We start from the raw sequence: 15,540 nt of genomic DNA on the forward strand, positions 1-15,540 counted from the left end.
ACACTGCTTTTCTTGGCTGCCACTCACTCTTTGTAGATCAGTGTTCAATACAGGAAACTGTTCAGACAATAATCACACTTCAGTATGCTGCAAATAACAACAGTCAGCTACCCAACTGGGGAGGGTCTTTCTTGAGAAGACTGTCAGGCTTTATAAGCAACACTCTCCAAATTCTAATACTGAACACATTAGAGGTTAGCCTATTCAATGATGCTTATTATTTACTTATTCTCAATATTATTATAATCTTTAAGATCTGAAGTTATAGATCAGAACCATTTTGAATTAGGCAGCATATAATTACAGAAAATTACAATTACAGACTCTCTCTGTCCCAAACAACTTCTAAATCTAAAATGGCACATGAATACACACAGGTGGGGGAGTGCAAATAACCAACAGAACAGTAGGGGACAGCATAAGCAGTGGCCTCAACACAGTGCCAGTGTTACTGTTCTGACTTTTAGATGGCATTACAACAAAGCTTTCTCTGTAATACTTTGGGAAGGAGATTAGTAACACTGTCAGCAGCCTGATGCAACTGAAGAAATCTAGACAATTAGGTAGTTAATGACTACCTGGTTATAAAACTGATAACATTTTCATTCCTGTCTTTACTTTTTTTAAACTTACCACCTTGTTTCTAAGATATGTTGATTTACTAATAAATACATGTCACAAATATTTTAGTTTTGTATTTTAATATTGTATTTGTCTGCCATAGACTAGTTCCTGCAACTCTCATGCATTTAAGTTACTTAAAACATGCTACAATGAGGCATGTTGGTAATTTTGTGATCCTGGTTGTGGTAATGGCATTTGTGTTTTGTGTCAGCAACTTATGCAAGACCTGCTAAAGATACTAACTCATATGATTCTTACGTTAGATGTTTTACGTTATGTAGTTTTAATAAACTGGAACACTAAACCCATATCCAGCTAAGGAAAAAAATCACTAATATGAGCCAGTCATTTTATTCCTCCTGTATTACATCCCTCACCAACGTGTATGAAGAAGATAAATTCATTAATGTTTATGCATTCATTCATAAACATTCATTAATGTTTATGAAACAAGCATCACAGAAAAAGCATGCAACGGTATGACTACTGTCTTCAGAACAGAACTGCATGCAGCAGGTAAGATACAGGGCAACAAATTAGACAGTAGGAAAATCTAAATATTGAATAACTATTTGTTAAGTGAGTACCATCCACATTCTGCAGTGAACGGCGATAAGGGCCATAGGGAAAATGTATATGATTATGTAGTTAAGAAGTAAATGATGAAGCTGACATGTATGCTGGACAAATTAAGGTTGTACAAGCAACCTTAATTCTTGCTGTTCCATTAAACTCTTTACTTTGCAACCTTAGCGAAATTCTTCTAATATAGACTTTTTGTGTTTTAATATCCTAATTTTTTTTAAAAAGGAAAAGAACAAATTCTGTCATTTTATCTCATCTTGACATGCGCATACATCTGCAGCAGATTTGTAACCTTCATATCTACTGTAGAGAGCTTAACTGCTTGAGCTAAAAGAGTAACCAAGAGCAACAGTAAACTGACATCCTCTATGTCACTGGGGCCAACCTTTTCAGTAGGCGTGCCACAAATCAGTTCTGCAAACTCTAGTACTACTCTGATCAACTTCCTAGGTCTGATCTGCTGCTATGCTTTCTGTTTCCTACTCTGTGCTCCCAGCCTGATTTCCCACTTTGCCTTTTCCTTCCTGCTTTAACTACTGCTGTGCTGCCTGTCCCCTCCCTGATCTGCCACATACAGAGGCTGCCTGGGCCACTTGTGATACATGTACACGGGTTGTCCAGGCCTGCTTTATGTGGACCACTGATAAAGTGAAATGAGACACACTGTCAGTGGGTTTCACAGATGCATGCCACCAGCAAAAGCATGGTGACTCAGGTGTCCTGAGATCTATTCCATTCATTCTCTCCTAGACAAGCTTTTCTGCATTTTTTCTTTCAAGTCTGCCCCCTTTTGTTATGCCCCTTCTACGTATTCTCTGTTCCAGTCTTCCCTCTTCCCTGCAGATCCTCCTCCCAATCTCATCCCTCACCTACCCATTCCCAATCTTCCATCCTCAGGACTCTCATTCAAGTCCCACCTTTCTCTCTGCACTCCTCCTGCTGTATCAGTCTTTTTCATTTCTCAGTTTAAGTCTCTGTGTCCAGAAATTCCCTAGCCTCCCTCTTATAACCCATCCCCTTGACTTCAAGTCCCAGTCTTTTTCCTGGGCTTCCCACCCAAACTCAGTACTTCCCTCCACAGCTCCTGTTCCCAGTCTTTTTGCCCAGTCAGACCCAAGTTTACATGTACACCCTGTTCCTTAACATGGCCAGTAATGTTCCAGTGTCCCATCTGGTTCCAAACTCCCTCATTCCCATCCTAAGGCTCCTTTTCCCACTCTCTCCTCCTTTACCCTCAAGACTTGGCTCTTGTCTTGTCTACATTCAGTTCAGGCTGCTCCTTCTAGCACACTTCTGGACCCAGCTGGTAGGGTACTGAGAACCCTTTTAATTTCCAGTACCTATTTTTTGCCCACCCTGCACCAGCCTTTACAAGAAAAGTTTTACTCAGCCCCTTGCATGAGCAAAAGCTTTTAAGTTTCTAGCCGTGACGCTGTACAGAGCATACGCTAACTGCAGTTTTTCCAGAGGATTATACCATTGCCAGATTTAACCGTTTTTCCAAGGGTAACAAAACACACTCCCAACATATCCCTAATCACATTGCAAGTCCCTACTCTAAAGCATGGGAGTGCTAGAGCCTCTAAAAAAACCAGAACTTTTTTAGCACAACCAAAACAACTTATTTTCTCTTAATCTCTTTTTGAGAACCAACTAAACTGTTTTGGCTGACCTTTCCCCTACAAACCTCAAACAGTCAGCCTGTAAAATTTCAGATCAAACAGTGAAAGTCTGGCAGAGTTATAAGGAAGTTAAAATAAGGTCTTAACCATGAGAAGTTTGGCAACCATATTAATGGGTCCTGCCTAGCATGCACGCACGATACACTGACTTAAAAGCTTAATGGATTTAAACAGTTGTGCAGAGAAGCAGTCATATGCAATGTGATGAGTTATTATAACACGCTTTGGTGCATTTAATTTCAATAATAAAAAGGATTTTCTGATTTAAATGAAGAGTTTTCCCCAGAGTTGTATTTTCAGTGACATAAACAGATACCCCTATGAAAGCCTGCAGATCTGGCTTCTATTCCTAGTGCTATAATAGACTTACTGTTGTGCGAAGGGCAAATCACAACCCCTCTGTGTCTTATTTTCCTCTTCTATTTCACTGAGATTCTGAGGCATAATTTATTAATATTTTATACCACATTGGAGACTCAAATGGAAGGCATTATTAAAACAGCCCCATGAAATGCAGAGAGCAGTACTTATCAATCTTATTAAAATGCTCTGAATTTCTGGAATGGAAGTGTAAGAGTTACATTTTTTCATAAGCTTAATATTCGGACCTGGAAAGAGTCTTCTTATAGACTGCTGCTTTCTAAATGTGGCTATATGGTTTTATTTTACTAAAGGCAAAACTATTTGATTCCCTCATAACTTTGTTTTTTAGTCTGCCACCATTAAAATTCTTGAGGACTACAAAGATACCATTATTTCTAAAAATAAAGGACAACCAAGTCCTTCCCTTCCTGTCTATTGGTTCTCCTCCTCTTCGTAAGAATTATTATTTTTTTATTTGCATCACACACACACACTTTTATTTTTATTTCAACTTATTTTATTTCATCCACTCATCTAACTACTGCTTCTAATTGCATTCGCACCTGTAATCTCAAACAAAAATCTTCATAGATTTTTAGGGTTGGAAGGGACCTTAGTAGAGAGTCTGAGCCCCCGCCCTGGGCAAGAAAGAGCGTTGGGGTCAGATAACCCCAGCTAGGTGTTTGTCTAATCTTCTCTTAAAGACCTCCAAGGTAGGGGAGAGCACCACCTCCCTTGGAAGCCCATTCCAGATTTTGGCAACCCTCACCATAAAGAAAACTTTGCTAATGTCTAATCTAAATCTCCTCGCCAGTACAAGGACCGAACCCTGGAGAACTCCAATGCCCACATTTTTCCAGGTCAAAAATTACCAGTTCACCACCACCCTCTGTGTGCACCCCATAAGCCAATTCTTCACCCACCTGACCATGCAGTAATCTATGTCACAACCTCTTAATTTATTTGTAAGAATGGGATGTGACATTGTATCAAAGGCCTTTTGAAAATCCAAGTAGATGACATCTACCTCAACTCCTGCATCTAAGCATTTTGTGACCTGGTCATAAAAAGAAGCAAGGTTAGGCAGGCAGGATCTACCTGCTATGAAGCCATGCTGGTTGCCCTTCAGCATTATTTTTCCTACTGGACTCCCACAAATGTGATTCTCAATATTTTTTTCAAAGGTTTTCCCAAGGATAGAGGTGAGGCTAACTGGCCTATAGTTACCCGAATCATCCTTTCTTCCCTTCTTGAAAATATTAAGCTGGACATTGGAACTTTTCCAGTCCTTTGGGACCTGTCTTGAGCACTGTGACTGCCCAACCTTGCCAGTGGTTCTGCTATGATACTGACCAATCCCCTCAGCACCCTTGGATGAAGATCATCTGGGCCTGCTGCCTTAAACATGTCCAGCCTCTCCAAATGCCCCTTCACTAGGTCAGCACTAACTGCTGATGGGCTGGAGTCCCTCTTGTGCCTATCTATAGCCTTTTTGGGAGATGCATCTTTATCCGTGTTCAGGAATACAGATGCAAAGAACTTGTTTAAGACCTCAGCTTTGTCCCTCCTATCTGTTACCAACTGCCCTAGTCTGTCCTGTAGGGGTCCTATGTTGCCATGCGCCTTCTTTGGCTCCCTATGTACCTAAAGAAGGACTTCTTGTTGTCTTTAATTTTTGTTGCCAGCCTGAGTTCCATTTCTGCTTTGGCCTCTTTAAACAAGTCATATTTATTTCACTTTCTTCCTTTAGGTCTGGGTCAACAGAATCAACAGGGGAAAACTGGTCTTGATAACACTCTGCTTATGTTGTACTGCCCTCTCCTTTGATTTTAATGTCAGTTGCACATTTAATCCTTACTTTAAGCCCCCATTCTTAGAATTCTGTAATTACACAAAGATCTCAGCCCTCATTAACAGACAGTTTCTGGTTTCTTGCTGCAGAGTAAAGCTTAAAATATAATAAGAAGTGAAACCAAAAGTCCCCTTTTTTAAATTTAAACCCAATCATCTCATTATTTTGGGGGACTTAACTTTTGAACTGGCCCAGGTATCAATAGTGAAAATATGCAAAAAATAGCAAGAGGTCAATTTTTCCTGGGCGAAGCAGGGGAGTGGAACAAATTTACTCCCTTTCCTCTCCAACTATAACCTTCCGTTTCATTATCATATCCTCTTTTCTTCTGGTCTATATTTTTCTCTCTTCCTTTCCCCCACTCCTGCTTTCTCATGTCAGGTCAGCAGCTGAACTTTTAATAGCTTATGTTTCACGGAGCAAGAATGTGTGCATGTATGCATGCATGTGGGGATTTTAAAAGCACAAATGACATTTAGGTGGCTCATTAAATGGGAGGAATCTAACAACATTTTTCCCCTTTAAAAATCTTCACCAGTGTCTCCTCCTTCAAAGGATCTCCGGAGCATTTTGCAAACTGTACGCACTTAAGTGCTGGATGAATGATCTAAAAGGAAGACCCATCTGGTATGCATGGAATGTCATCCTATACCATGAGAACTATGCAACTGCTTTTGGGAACAAAAGCAAGTATTCGATTCTGGCAGTAAAATTACAGGTGTAGTTTAAGAAACTAAATTAGAGTAAACCAAACTTAGAATGTGCTCAGGCCAGAAGAATTAACAGCTTTAAAATTATTACTGTAAAAAGGGCCAGAAGATTGACTGCAACCACAAGTATTCAGGGGCTGTTGTACTGCTCCCCAGCTTCTTAGCCTCTCATAACAGGATAGGACAATTGTTTAATACTGGATCAGAGGAGGTAGCAACATTTCCTGGATCTCCAATACTATTTCCTGCAAGAGCTGAATTTTCCTGCCCTCCCACCCAAGTATTGATTTCACATGAGGACACAAATACAAGATTACTGTGAGTCTCAGTTTCACTTGACAGCTGGCTCTTCCTGTTAAAAACAGCACAACTGGGACTGCTGCAGGCCCTAATCCACTGGTCAAGCTGTACCACAGGCAAGCCACGGAATATAACTTTGTATTAACCTGGAAGAACTGACAAGATGCTCAGGTAGGGCTAATACTCTGGAACAGAGGTGACCAACCTGTGACTCGGGCTACCTGTGTGGGGCAGGCAATAGAACGGGAATTTGTGGCATGACTGCTAGTCCCATTGCTTTAGAATATGAAGCTGAGTCTGTCACAGTTAAGTATTTAAGAGGAACACACTACTTTGTTGCTGTTTTTGCTTATAACAGAATGTTCCAAATTCAGTAAACCAAGGAATGGAACCAACTTCTACTCATTCTACTATGACTAACTAACCGGCAGCCTAATAATGCATGTGAGCTACACCATCAGTTAACAGGCATGGATGCAATTTAATTATAATATTTATAAGATACAAAGCTGAGCTGACACACAACGGGCACCCCTTTTTGATTCCTGCTCCAGCCAAACTTTAAAACCAGCTGCCTAGAAGGGGAGGTGGCATTTCTATTTAGGCAGCGCTGGAGTCAATTGAGTTCATGGCTCATTATCACCCAACTGATTCCTAATAATATCTCTTCACAGGTGTTAACGACCCTCTCTCCTTTGTAATGGTTTTGATGTTCTGCTATTCAAAGTATCCTCCGTTCTGCAATTTAGCTGTTAGGCATTTCTGGTAATGTCTCTCCTCTATTTCACAGTCCTGCAGACTGTTTTTAGCTCCAGCTAAAAACTTTAACTCAGGTGTAAAAATGATGGACAGTGAAGAAGAGGATGCACTATCAAGACACTCCAGAAAACTATATATCTTTTTACAAAGCTGAATAAGATATATACATTAGTCCTGTAGTGATTACAGTTAAATAATACAATATCTTTTGACATTTTGACTATTTTTGCCTAGTTTGTTGTGCCTTTTAAAATTTATATATAATATAGCAAATTATACATAAACAAGGAGCACACAGCAGCCATTCCAATAGTTATATTGTTTTTTGGCTTTGATCTTAAACTGAACTTCTCTTTAGCTAAAGCAAAATGTGTCATGTTATATGTGATAATGATGCACATGAACTGCACACTCCTTTTCAAAATTCTGTATCTGCCCATGCTGACACAATGCCATATATGAGTTGTGTCAAACTCCAGCATGGGGCTGTGTCATCTGGCTTGCAGGGCTTCCCATGGATTCATAAATCTGGTGGCGGGGGAGCTATGCAGCATTACTTGCCATGGCTACAGAATCCCAGAGGGATCTGGCTCCTCAGGTCAACCCTGCACCACTAATCCAGCCTGAAGGGCAGAAGTTTGAGTATCACCTGCTGTATACCAAAGCTCAGATTCTTTCAGGAAGAACTTTGCCAAAGATATTAGTTAGGGAAAAAGAGCAACTCACACAAAGAGAAGCAACTCTTCTAGAATACGAAGGGTCTATGACCACAAGAAACATTACATAAAGCCTGCTAGATGGATATTGCTACCAGGAATAAACAAAAAAGTATTGATATGTTTTTCTACAGACCTAGCTCAGGTTAGCCATTCTGACACTGATAGCATACATTCCTCCTAAATAAGATCATGTACCACCCAGTCACAGATTACTTTTAAAGCAAATCTATTTTTTTTTGTGCCTTAACAGGGTGTCCCATGCGTCATTAACACATTGGTCTACTAATGTAACACAGTTGTTTACTAATAAATAAATATTTTTAAAAATCTCACACAAAATGTTTATCTTGTCTATCCCAAACACTGGAAAAGGGTGGCTGATTTCAAAGAGTTATGGCCTGACACTAGCTGCAGAGCTCTTTAATGGAGCTGCCATCCAGTCAGTCAATGAGTGCCTGCATCTCATATTACGTAAATATTACTGAGTAATCACTCTTCTTAATGTAAAATATGTGCTTTTTATTTAAAATTAGACAAATTATAACTTTAATTATGTAGAAAATAGCCAGTTTAATGGATAAGGGAATAAAACTAACTCCAACAATTTAAATGGACAGTGATTTAAGTGCACCACAATATTGTCTTTCTTTTCGTTTTTCCCTTTTCTAGCATTTTCCCCTTCTAAAAGGAAGCATCTTTTGTGTGTAGTTATTTTAATCTGAAAACCAACTGAATGTTAAATTACAAAATTAATAGTAAGAAATAGTCTGCTGTAGAGCAAACTGTATGTAATATAAAGTGCATGTTAAAAGTGACTATTTATTGTAGACAGTATTTCAATTTCCCACATTGTGACCCACAAAGAGAAAAACAGTCAGCAGTCCCTCTTATTCCAACCTGGTTTCAAAGGGCAGAGAAACGTGATACGGTAGTTCATTTTTCTGTGCATTCAGCAATCTTTCACTGCTTCTGTTTCTAACAATGGTAAACAGTGAAGATAGTAAGCAGTACAGATTTACTTCAAACTAACATTCAGAACCTAGTTCATTGTACATAATTTCTGAGTTCTGCTCTGAAAGCTCAAGTACTTGTGCTTAATTCCAAGCTGGACTGATATAATGCCCCAAAAGGTCAACACTCACTTCCAAGTCAACATAGGTCCTTTCACCTATCCAGTTTATTAACTCTGGTTTGTGTTGCCTTGTGTTTTTTTCTGTTAGTTATCTTGGAAGACATGGGCAACACATACATTAAATTTAGATACAAAATGTAAGACATCTGAAACACTAGCTAGGGTACAAACACAGAGAAAATATGGTATACTGGATAGAGCATCTAAAAACCAGACTGGAAAAAACACAAGCAGTGTAATGTATGATCCTCCACCAATAAAGGGATGGATATAATGATCTTTTGGTCTTTTACAAAAGCTTCTGAAATTAAAAAATACCTAACAGTGTGACTGCTTTGATGGCCTAGCATCAACCAGCCCTTTAACCATTAATAAATCAGGTGGGAAGTGATTTAGATGCTCTCCATAAAGGGCAAAGGGGCTATTTAATATTTTTCCTAAGCTTTGTTGAAAAATAGAACTTGGTCTTGAAGGAGTTTGGCAAGGGAGGCAGGAAGCACTTGGTCAATGGTTCTTAACCCCATAGAACCTACATTTTATTCACAAACAGAAATAATTATGTTTTATTTTCTGTATTTCTTTTTCTTTAGTTACATGCTAAAGATTAACTTTTTATAAAGTCATCTATCTTGCTCAAAATCAACTCTGTGTGGCATTTTTACAATTTTTACAAGCAACTCTGCTGTGATAAAGAGAGGCTTAATATTTCCAGTGACAGTAAGCAGCACAAACAGATAAATCAACAAAAGGTTAAGTTGAAGCTAGCAGATAGAACTCCTCAAAAGTTTTGTGAGTCATCAGTGTGTGTTTTGGAAGAGCAATGAAATATACATGGGGCTCCGATTTGCGAGTCTGGATGTGTTTTCATGAAATACGTTCCATATAAAGGTAGTACATCAGTACCTTCTTAAAGAAAATTGATCTCTGTCATGCATCTGACAAAATAATTGACAACAGGCAGGTCATAGGTTCACTGACAGTTCTTATTCTACTAAATTATTGTTTCACTTGTGCTTTGTTCTCCTCTATTATCCATTTTTTTTTAGTTTTCTCCACCTTGCTCTAAGAACTAAGAACATACATTTTTTGAGGTATGTATGCACAGTCCTAGCATAATGGGGCCTTAATTCAAATATGCAATAAAGGACCACATATGAAGAAGGACTGACATGGCTGATTTATTAGATCACTAAAACTACCAGAGTCATCTGAAACCAAGACCACTTTGCATTTAAGACGACTCCCCAATAATTAGATTCCATTCATGGAAAATTATAAATTTGTTATAATTAGTGGAAGGTTGCCTTAAATTCACCCCTCACCCCATTGCTACGACAGGGAAACCTGCAACAGTAGGGGACAAGCGGCTAGACTGCTGCCCCTTGCTCCCCCTGCTACTTGTTCCCCCATGTCTACCCCTGCTCCCAACCTGCAGCCTTCCCCTGCACCCCCCACCCTTGCTTGCACCTGATGCCTGGCTCCTCACTCTCTGGTTCCCCTGTGCCTGCCGTCCCGCCCTGCCCACTCCCCTTAACTTCTACTGTAGCTCTGCTCTGGATCAAGGCAGTCAGCAGCAGTGTCAGCCCAGCCCAACCAGGGAGAAGGATTTTCAGACTCGGACAAAATGGAAAAAAGTTAAGCAAGTGGGAAGCACCTAGCCTTAAAACTAGGGAAAGCTATGTTCAATTCCTACATCCGTTACATATTTCATTAGTCACTTAGTTTTCTCCATCTGTGAAAATGGGAATAGGAAAGTAGTACTGTCCCACAAAAATAATGCAAGGAAAAACTGAAGGAGGACTCAGATGTTACAGGGATGTAACCAGTGCTTCAAATCAGAACCATATTGCAAAATTCATTAAAAAGGAATTTAATTATATCCAAGTCTTTACCAATATTATGGTACCAGACTAGATTGTAAAGAAGCTAGCCCAGATTTTGCTCATTTATGAAATGTCAAAATGTCAAGACAAAATGAACCCAGCAGACTTCTGTAGCCTTTATTTTAACTGTATGCAGTTATCAACTGGATAGGTAAATGATATCAAAAAGGCAAGCTTTCCCCCTGAATTATAGTTCTACCCCATCAGGGGTAGAGCTATTTTGGAGAAAGTATGGACACTTCAGATCCCAGCTTCAGAACAGTAACCCTTATGGATTTTTATCTTTTCAGCATCCATGAAGTCATAGAATATAGAATCAGAATGTAGAAAAATGCCCAGAGCCTGTATGATTTAACGTGGAAAGACTGCCATCTTGATGGGATTTGTCACCACCCACTATAGGAGGGCTAAAAGCCATATGCACTTTTGCCATTAAGCTTAGCACAGGATTCTAGCCACCAGAAAAAAAAACAAGAGAGATTGTAAACTTGTTTTGATCACTGAAGTGATAGAGGCAAGAATACAGGTAATTGAGATGTGAAAGAGGCAGCAGACAGATCTCTCAAATGTGTCCTAATCCAAAAAGTTTAGGTTCAAATCTCTTAGTTCAATTATTCAAAGAAAATAAGCATGTCTCCAAGGGCTAGAACAACAAATGAACCAAGGCATAAGTCCAAAATATAGCTCTTCAACACTGGTTCAAGAGAGCCACCTAACCCTAGAAATTTCTAGTTTGTTAATACCTACAAGTTAAAACATCCAAGTGGCATGACCTCAATTCAGAACAAATGTTTATTTTACCCCCTTTCTTATTTTTATCTATTTCACCTTTGTTTCTTGAAATTAGTTTTTTAACAGTCCAATACAAGATTGTCCTCATCCCCTAAATATTGGTATGAAAAGCGGGTTCTGGAAAAACTGAGCATGAAGCACCCTATATTGGACAGGATATATAATAATCTGCACTGAGGAAGATTAGAAATTCTAATCCTTTCCCAATTGTAGAAGTTATTCCTAAAACCACCAAAAGATACAGTAAGGTTCCAGAGTTTAAATATGTTATTAAGGTAATCAGGCCAAACATCTGGAGGTTGGGTCTTGATAAAACAGGCTAATTTGAACATACCCTTTCTGACAGATCTACAAAGTTGTAGATCCTTCCCTGGGGAAAGAAATCCTTAGAAGAGCCATATCTTTTACATATACATATAGCCTCAATAGCTGAATAGTCAGAGCACCTGCTTAGGAAGCCCAGAGTGGATTTGAACCTGAATCTTTCTGCTTTCAACACAATACTCTAACTACCTTGTCATAGGTCAGGCATTATCCACTTTTCACTACAGCCCTTGTCTTGAAGCTGAGTCACTCCCCTTTACATTAACTAGTCATTAGGCAAAACAGAGGAAGACCACTGCAGTGCAAAAGTTTCCACACTGCTAGGAACAAAAGTCCAGGATAAACTACAAGACCTCCTCCCTTCCAGAGTAGCAGCCATCTCACTGAGGCCACAGACAGGTGTTCATTACTAGAGGGAAGGTCTCTGAAATTCTTAAATGATAAGGTAACAGCATGGGAGTGGGAATGCCTTTACATTTTGAGAAATTGTTTCTATCTTCCATCTCGTCTCATAATTAAGCAGGAGCAGAAGTCTGAGGACTTGCTGAACTCCATGCTGGTAAACTGCCCTTGCATATCTAAACTAGAGGTAGCTGTTCTCATTAAGGCATTTCCATTTCACTGTTTTAGATCATATTACATCTTCAAAATGCAGTCCAATCTGTTGTAGATGAGCATATAGTGACTGCATAGTTACCTCAAGCTCTTCAAACAAATCAAATCTGGATTCACCCTGTAAGAACAAACATAGCTCCACACTGCAAATCATAAGGAGAACTCTGTGTGGTTATACTGTGTATTATAAACTGGAACAGATCTCAAGATGTTTGCAGAATTATAAATGTTTTGAAAAGAATGCATTTTAATATGACCTTGAAGTTGTAAGCCTGCCAAAAAGCATCAATAACAAATGCAATCAAGTCAGTGTTTTGTTATTTTTTCAAAGTCAAAGCCAAGGTCAAAAGCAACAGGGCGCTAGACAGATGCAATCAGTGTAAGCATTTGCCCATATATGACTGAAATACATGGATTAACCATAGCCTTCTTGGTTATAAAAAAAATAAAATCAAGAGAAGGTACTTGAGTCAAAGAATCACAAGCTCACTGAGTCCAATCCCCTCCACAGAAGCAGGATTCAGTATTGCTATGCCATCGCAGCTATACGTCTATCCAGACTCTTTTAGAACACCTCTAGTGAAGTGGACCGGACAATTTCCCCAGGTACCATATTTACTTGAATACATGACCCTGAATATAGGATGACCCTGCAATAATTAGATTCTATATATGGAAAAATTTATAAATTAATTTTAAATTTCCAGGTGTAGAATCTAATTATCAGAGTGCTGTCTTGAATTCACTCCCCTCCCATTGTTACAACAGGGAAAATAGTGGCTGTGGGGACAGAGGGTCAGGTAGCTCCCTTACCCTCTGCCCCCACAACTTCTTTCCTCTGCAGCTTTCCTACCTCCCCTTACTGTCAGATCCTGCCCAGGCTCTGATCTTTCCCCTGTCACAACCCAAAGTTGTGGTTTTTTGTTTTGTGTGCTTCGGCACCGCTAAATTATGTTCCCGCCAAATTGAAGCTTCTTTACACGGTGGAGTTTTCTTTTGCAATAGGAGAACCCGCGTGCAAAAGAGTATTTCCCACCATTTATAGCCTTCTTTGCATGGTGCATTTCTTTTGCATCATAGTGATGCAGGGTGCAAAGGAGTTCCCGCCATTTGTATTGAGATTCGCGCCACATTATTGGCCGATCTTAATATAGGCACACGTGGCGGCTAGCGATTGGCTTGCTAGCCGTATAAAGAGCTTGGGTAGTTTCCGCCCAAGTTGGAGAGAGAGAGAGAGAAAGCAATTGGAGTTTGGGAGAAGGAGCGTGAAGATCTCTAAGCGCTGCTAATCCCTTCGAACCCAGCTTTTTTTGTCTCCTTAAGAGGGCAATAGAGGGCCCGAGCGCAATCCTAAGACGTATCCCTTTCCTTTGAAACTACCGAGCCCGCGGAGCTTCAACCACTCCGGGGTCAATTACCGAGCCAAACCCACGGAGGTTCAACAACTCCAGGGTCAATTGTCGGAGTCCTCTAGCGAGGATTTAAGCGGAGCTGAGCCTGGAAAACTGTACAGCCTACACCACGACCATCTTTGGTGTAAGTAAACAATCTTTTAATCAACCATTACGCGTCCGTAACTAATTCTAGCTCGCCACCGGTCTTCTTTGACCCCGCATGCCCGGGCTGCTGGCCACAGCCTGCGTGCACAAAGACGGGTTCGCATACCGCTCCTAGCCCACGCATGGCCGCATGGATGGGATCGGGAGGCGGCCCGCACATCCCCTAGCATAATGTGAAAGTTTGCTGCGTGACAAAAAGGGAAGGAAAAAAACTGCAGCAGGGAACAGGAGACTTGTGGATCTGAGTGGCCCAACCCCGACTGCTGCAAATATCAGCACAGGTATTCCATAAACACATTATTGAGCACAACTTTTATACCTGGTCATACATAGTACAAACTATGCATGGTATTAGTCGAGAGCCAAAAGGCCTATGGCTTATCACAGAACTTATTTGGCTTGGCCCCTGCAGAATCAACAGCCCTTCAAGCCCTGGGACCACAGTATGAGTGTACTCTACATAGGATCCATGTGCTAATTACCCCCCACTCATGACTGGAACTGGGTGTTCTTGTCACAAGTCGTGGGACCCTCCAAAAATGTATATGCAGATCAGGTGCAGGGCTGCCTGGCCTGGCTCCACTCCATAAGGCCACACTACCCACATGAAACAGGCTGAGAGAGGGAGTGACAGAGCCTCTCAGCTACACAGAAGTTTGGTGATGTTTGCCAGACATTTAAGGCTTGCAAAGAAACAGGAATCATTAAAAGTGGAAAAGCAAGGCATTGATTAGCTGTGGGGGTGAAGTAGTGGTAAAAGTATATCTGATGTAGTGGTTCACCATGACTTGTAAAAGAATTGGTGCTAAGGGGGATTAAGCACAGTGAGCACTATCCCTTATTCAGATGGGCTGCATAAACCTAGCCTTATGGTAGCAGGGGAGGGAGCTGGAGTTTTCTCCAGCTTCTTGGCGTGCTGGTCTGGTATAGTAGCACCCTCTAGTGCTTGTTCCCTCCTGGGGGAGCAAACTGCCTGGTCATTTCTTGTTTGTTTGTTTTAAGGGTCATACTTACACATACCCCTGCCAAGGTTCCCATCAGTGTGCCTACCCAATATGGGCCATGTGTTCTATGGGCATGCCCAGAATGGGCTGCATTCAAGCTTTAGAGTTAGTTTCTATAATTGAGCACATGCTGCTTCTAGCAGCTGATTAATGATAGCCAATGAATTTAATTGGGGAGGGGCATTGTTTGCTGATATGCAAATATAAGAGCGGTTTTTTCCTATGTCGATTGCTTTTTAAAACCCACTGCCTCATGTAAAGCAAGGGAGACTAATGTGTCTCCATCTTTGTGGCAGCTTTTCAAATATTTGAAAACTGCTATCATGTTCTTTCTTAATCTCCTTTTCTCTAAACTAAATAGCTTTTCCTCATGCAGCTTGCTTGCCAACATCTTTGTCATCTTCAGTGCTTGCCTCTGGACCCTCTCCAGTGTCTCTACATCCTTTTTAAAATGCGGTGCCCAAAACTGGACACAGTAATTCAGTCGAGGCCTAAGTAGTACCAAGTAGAACAGTACTATTATATCCTGTGCCTTTTAGACAATGCTTCCGTTTATGCAATCCAAAACTGCATTTGCTTTTCTTCCCCTCACCCCCACCCCCAAACAGCACTGCACTGTTGACTCCTGCTGCATTTG

At 40.5% G+C, this 15,540-nt stretch overlaps 1 protein-coding gene across 1 annotated transcript in view; it reads right to left on the reverse strand.

Moving 5' to 3' along the window:
• Positions 1–15,540, reverse strand: part of KIAA0232 (KIAA0232 ortholog) — an 81,311-nt gene that overhangs the window by 9,085 nt on the left and 56,686 nt on the right. The window contains 1 exon segment of the mRNA XM_006017023.3: positions 1–57. This exon segment is cut by the window's left edge and continues 61 nt beyond it. Within this exon segment, the coding sequence (XP_006017085.1) occupies positions 1–57 (57 nt within the window).

The sequence above is a fragment of the Alligator sinensis genome, unplaced genomic scaffold (assembly GCF_000455745.1).
Source record: "Alligator sinensis unplaced genomic scaffold, ASM45574v1 scaffold421_1, whole genome shotgun sequence".
Classification (NCBI taxonomy): domain Eukaryota; kingdom Metazoa; phylum Chordata; order Crocodylia; family Alligatoridae; genus Alligator; species Alligator sinensis.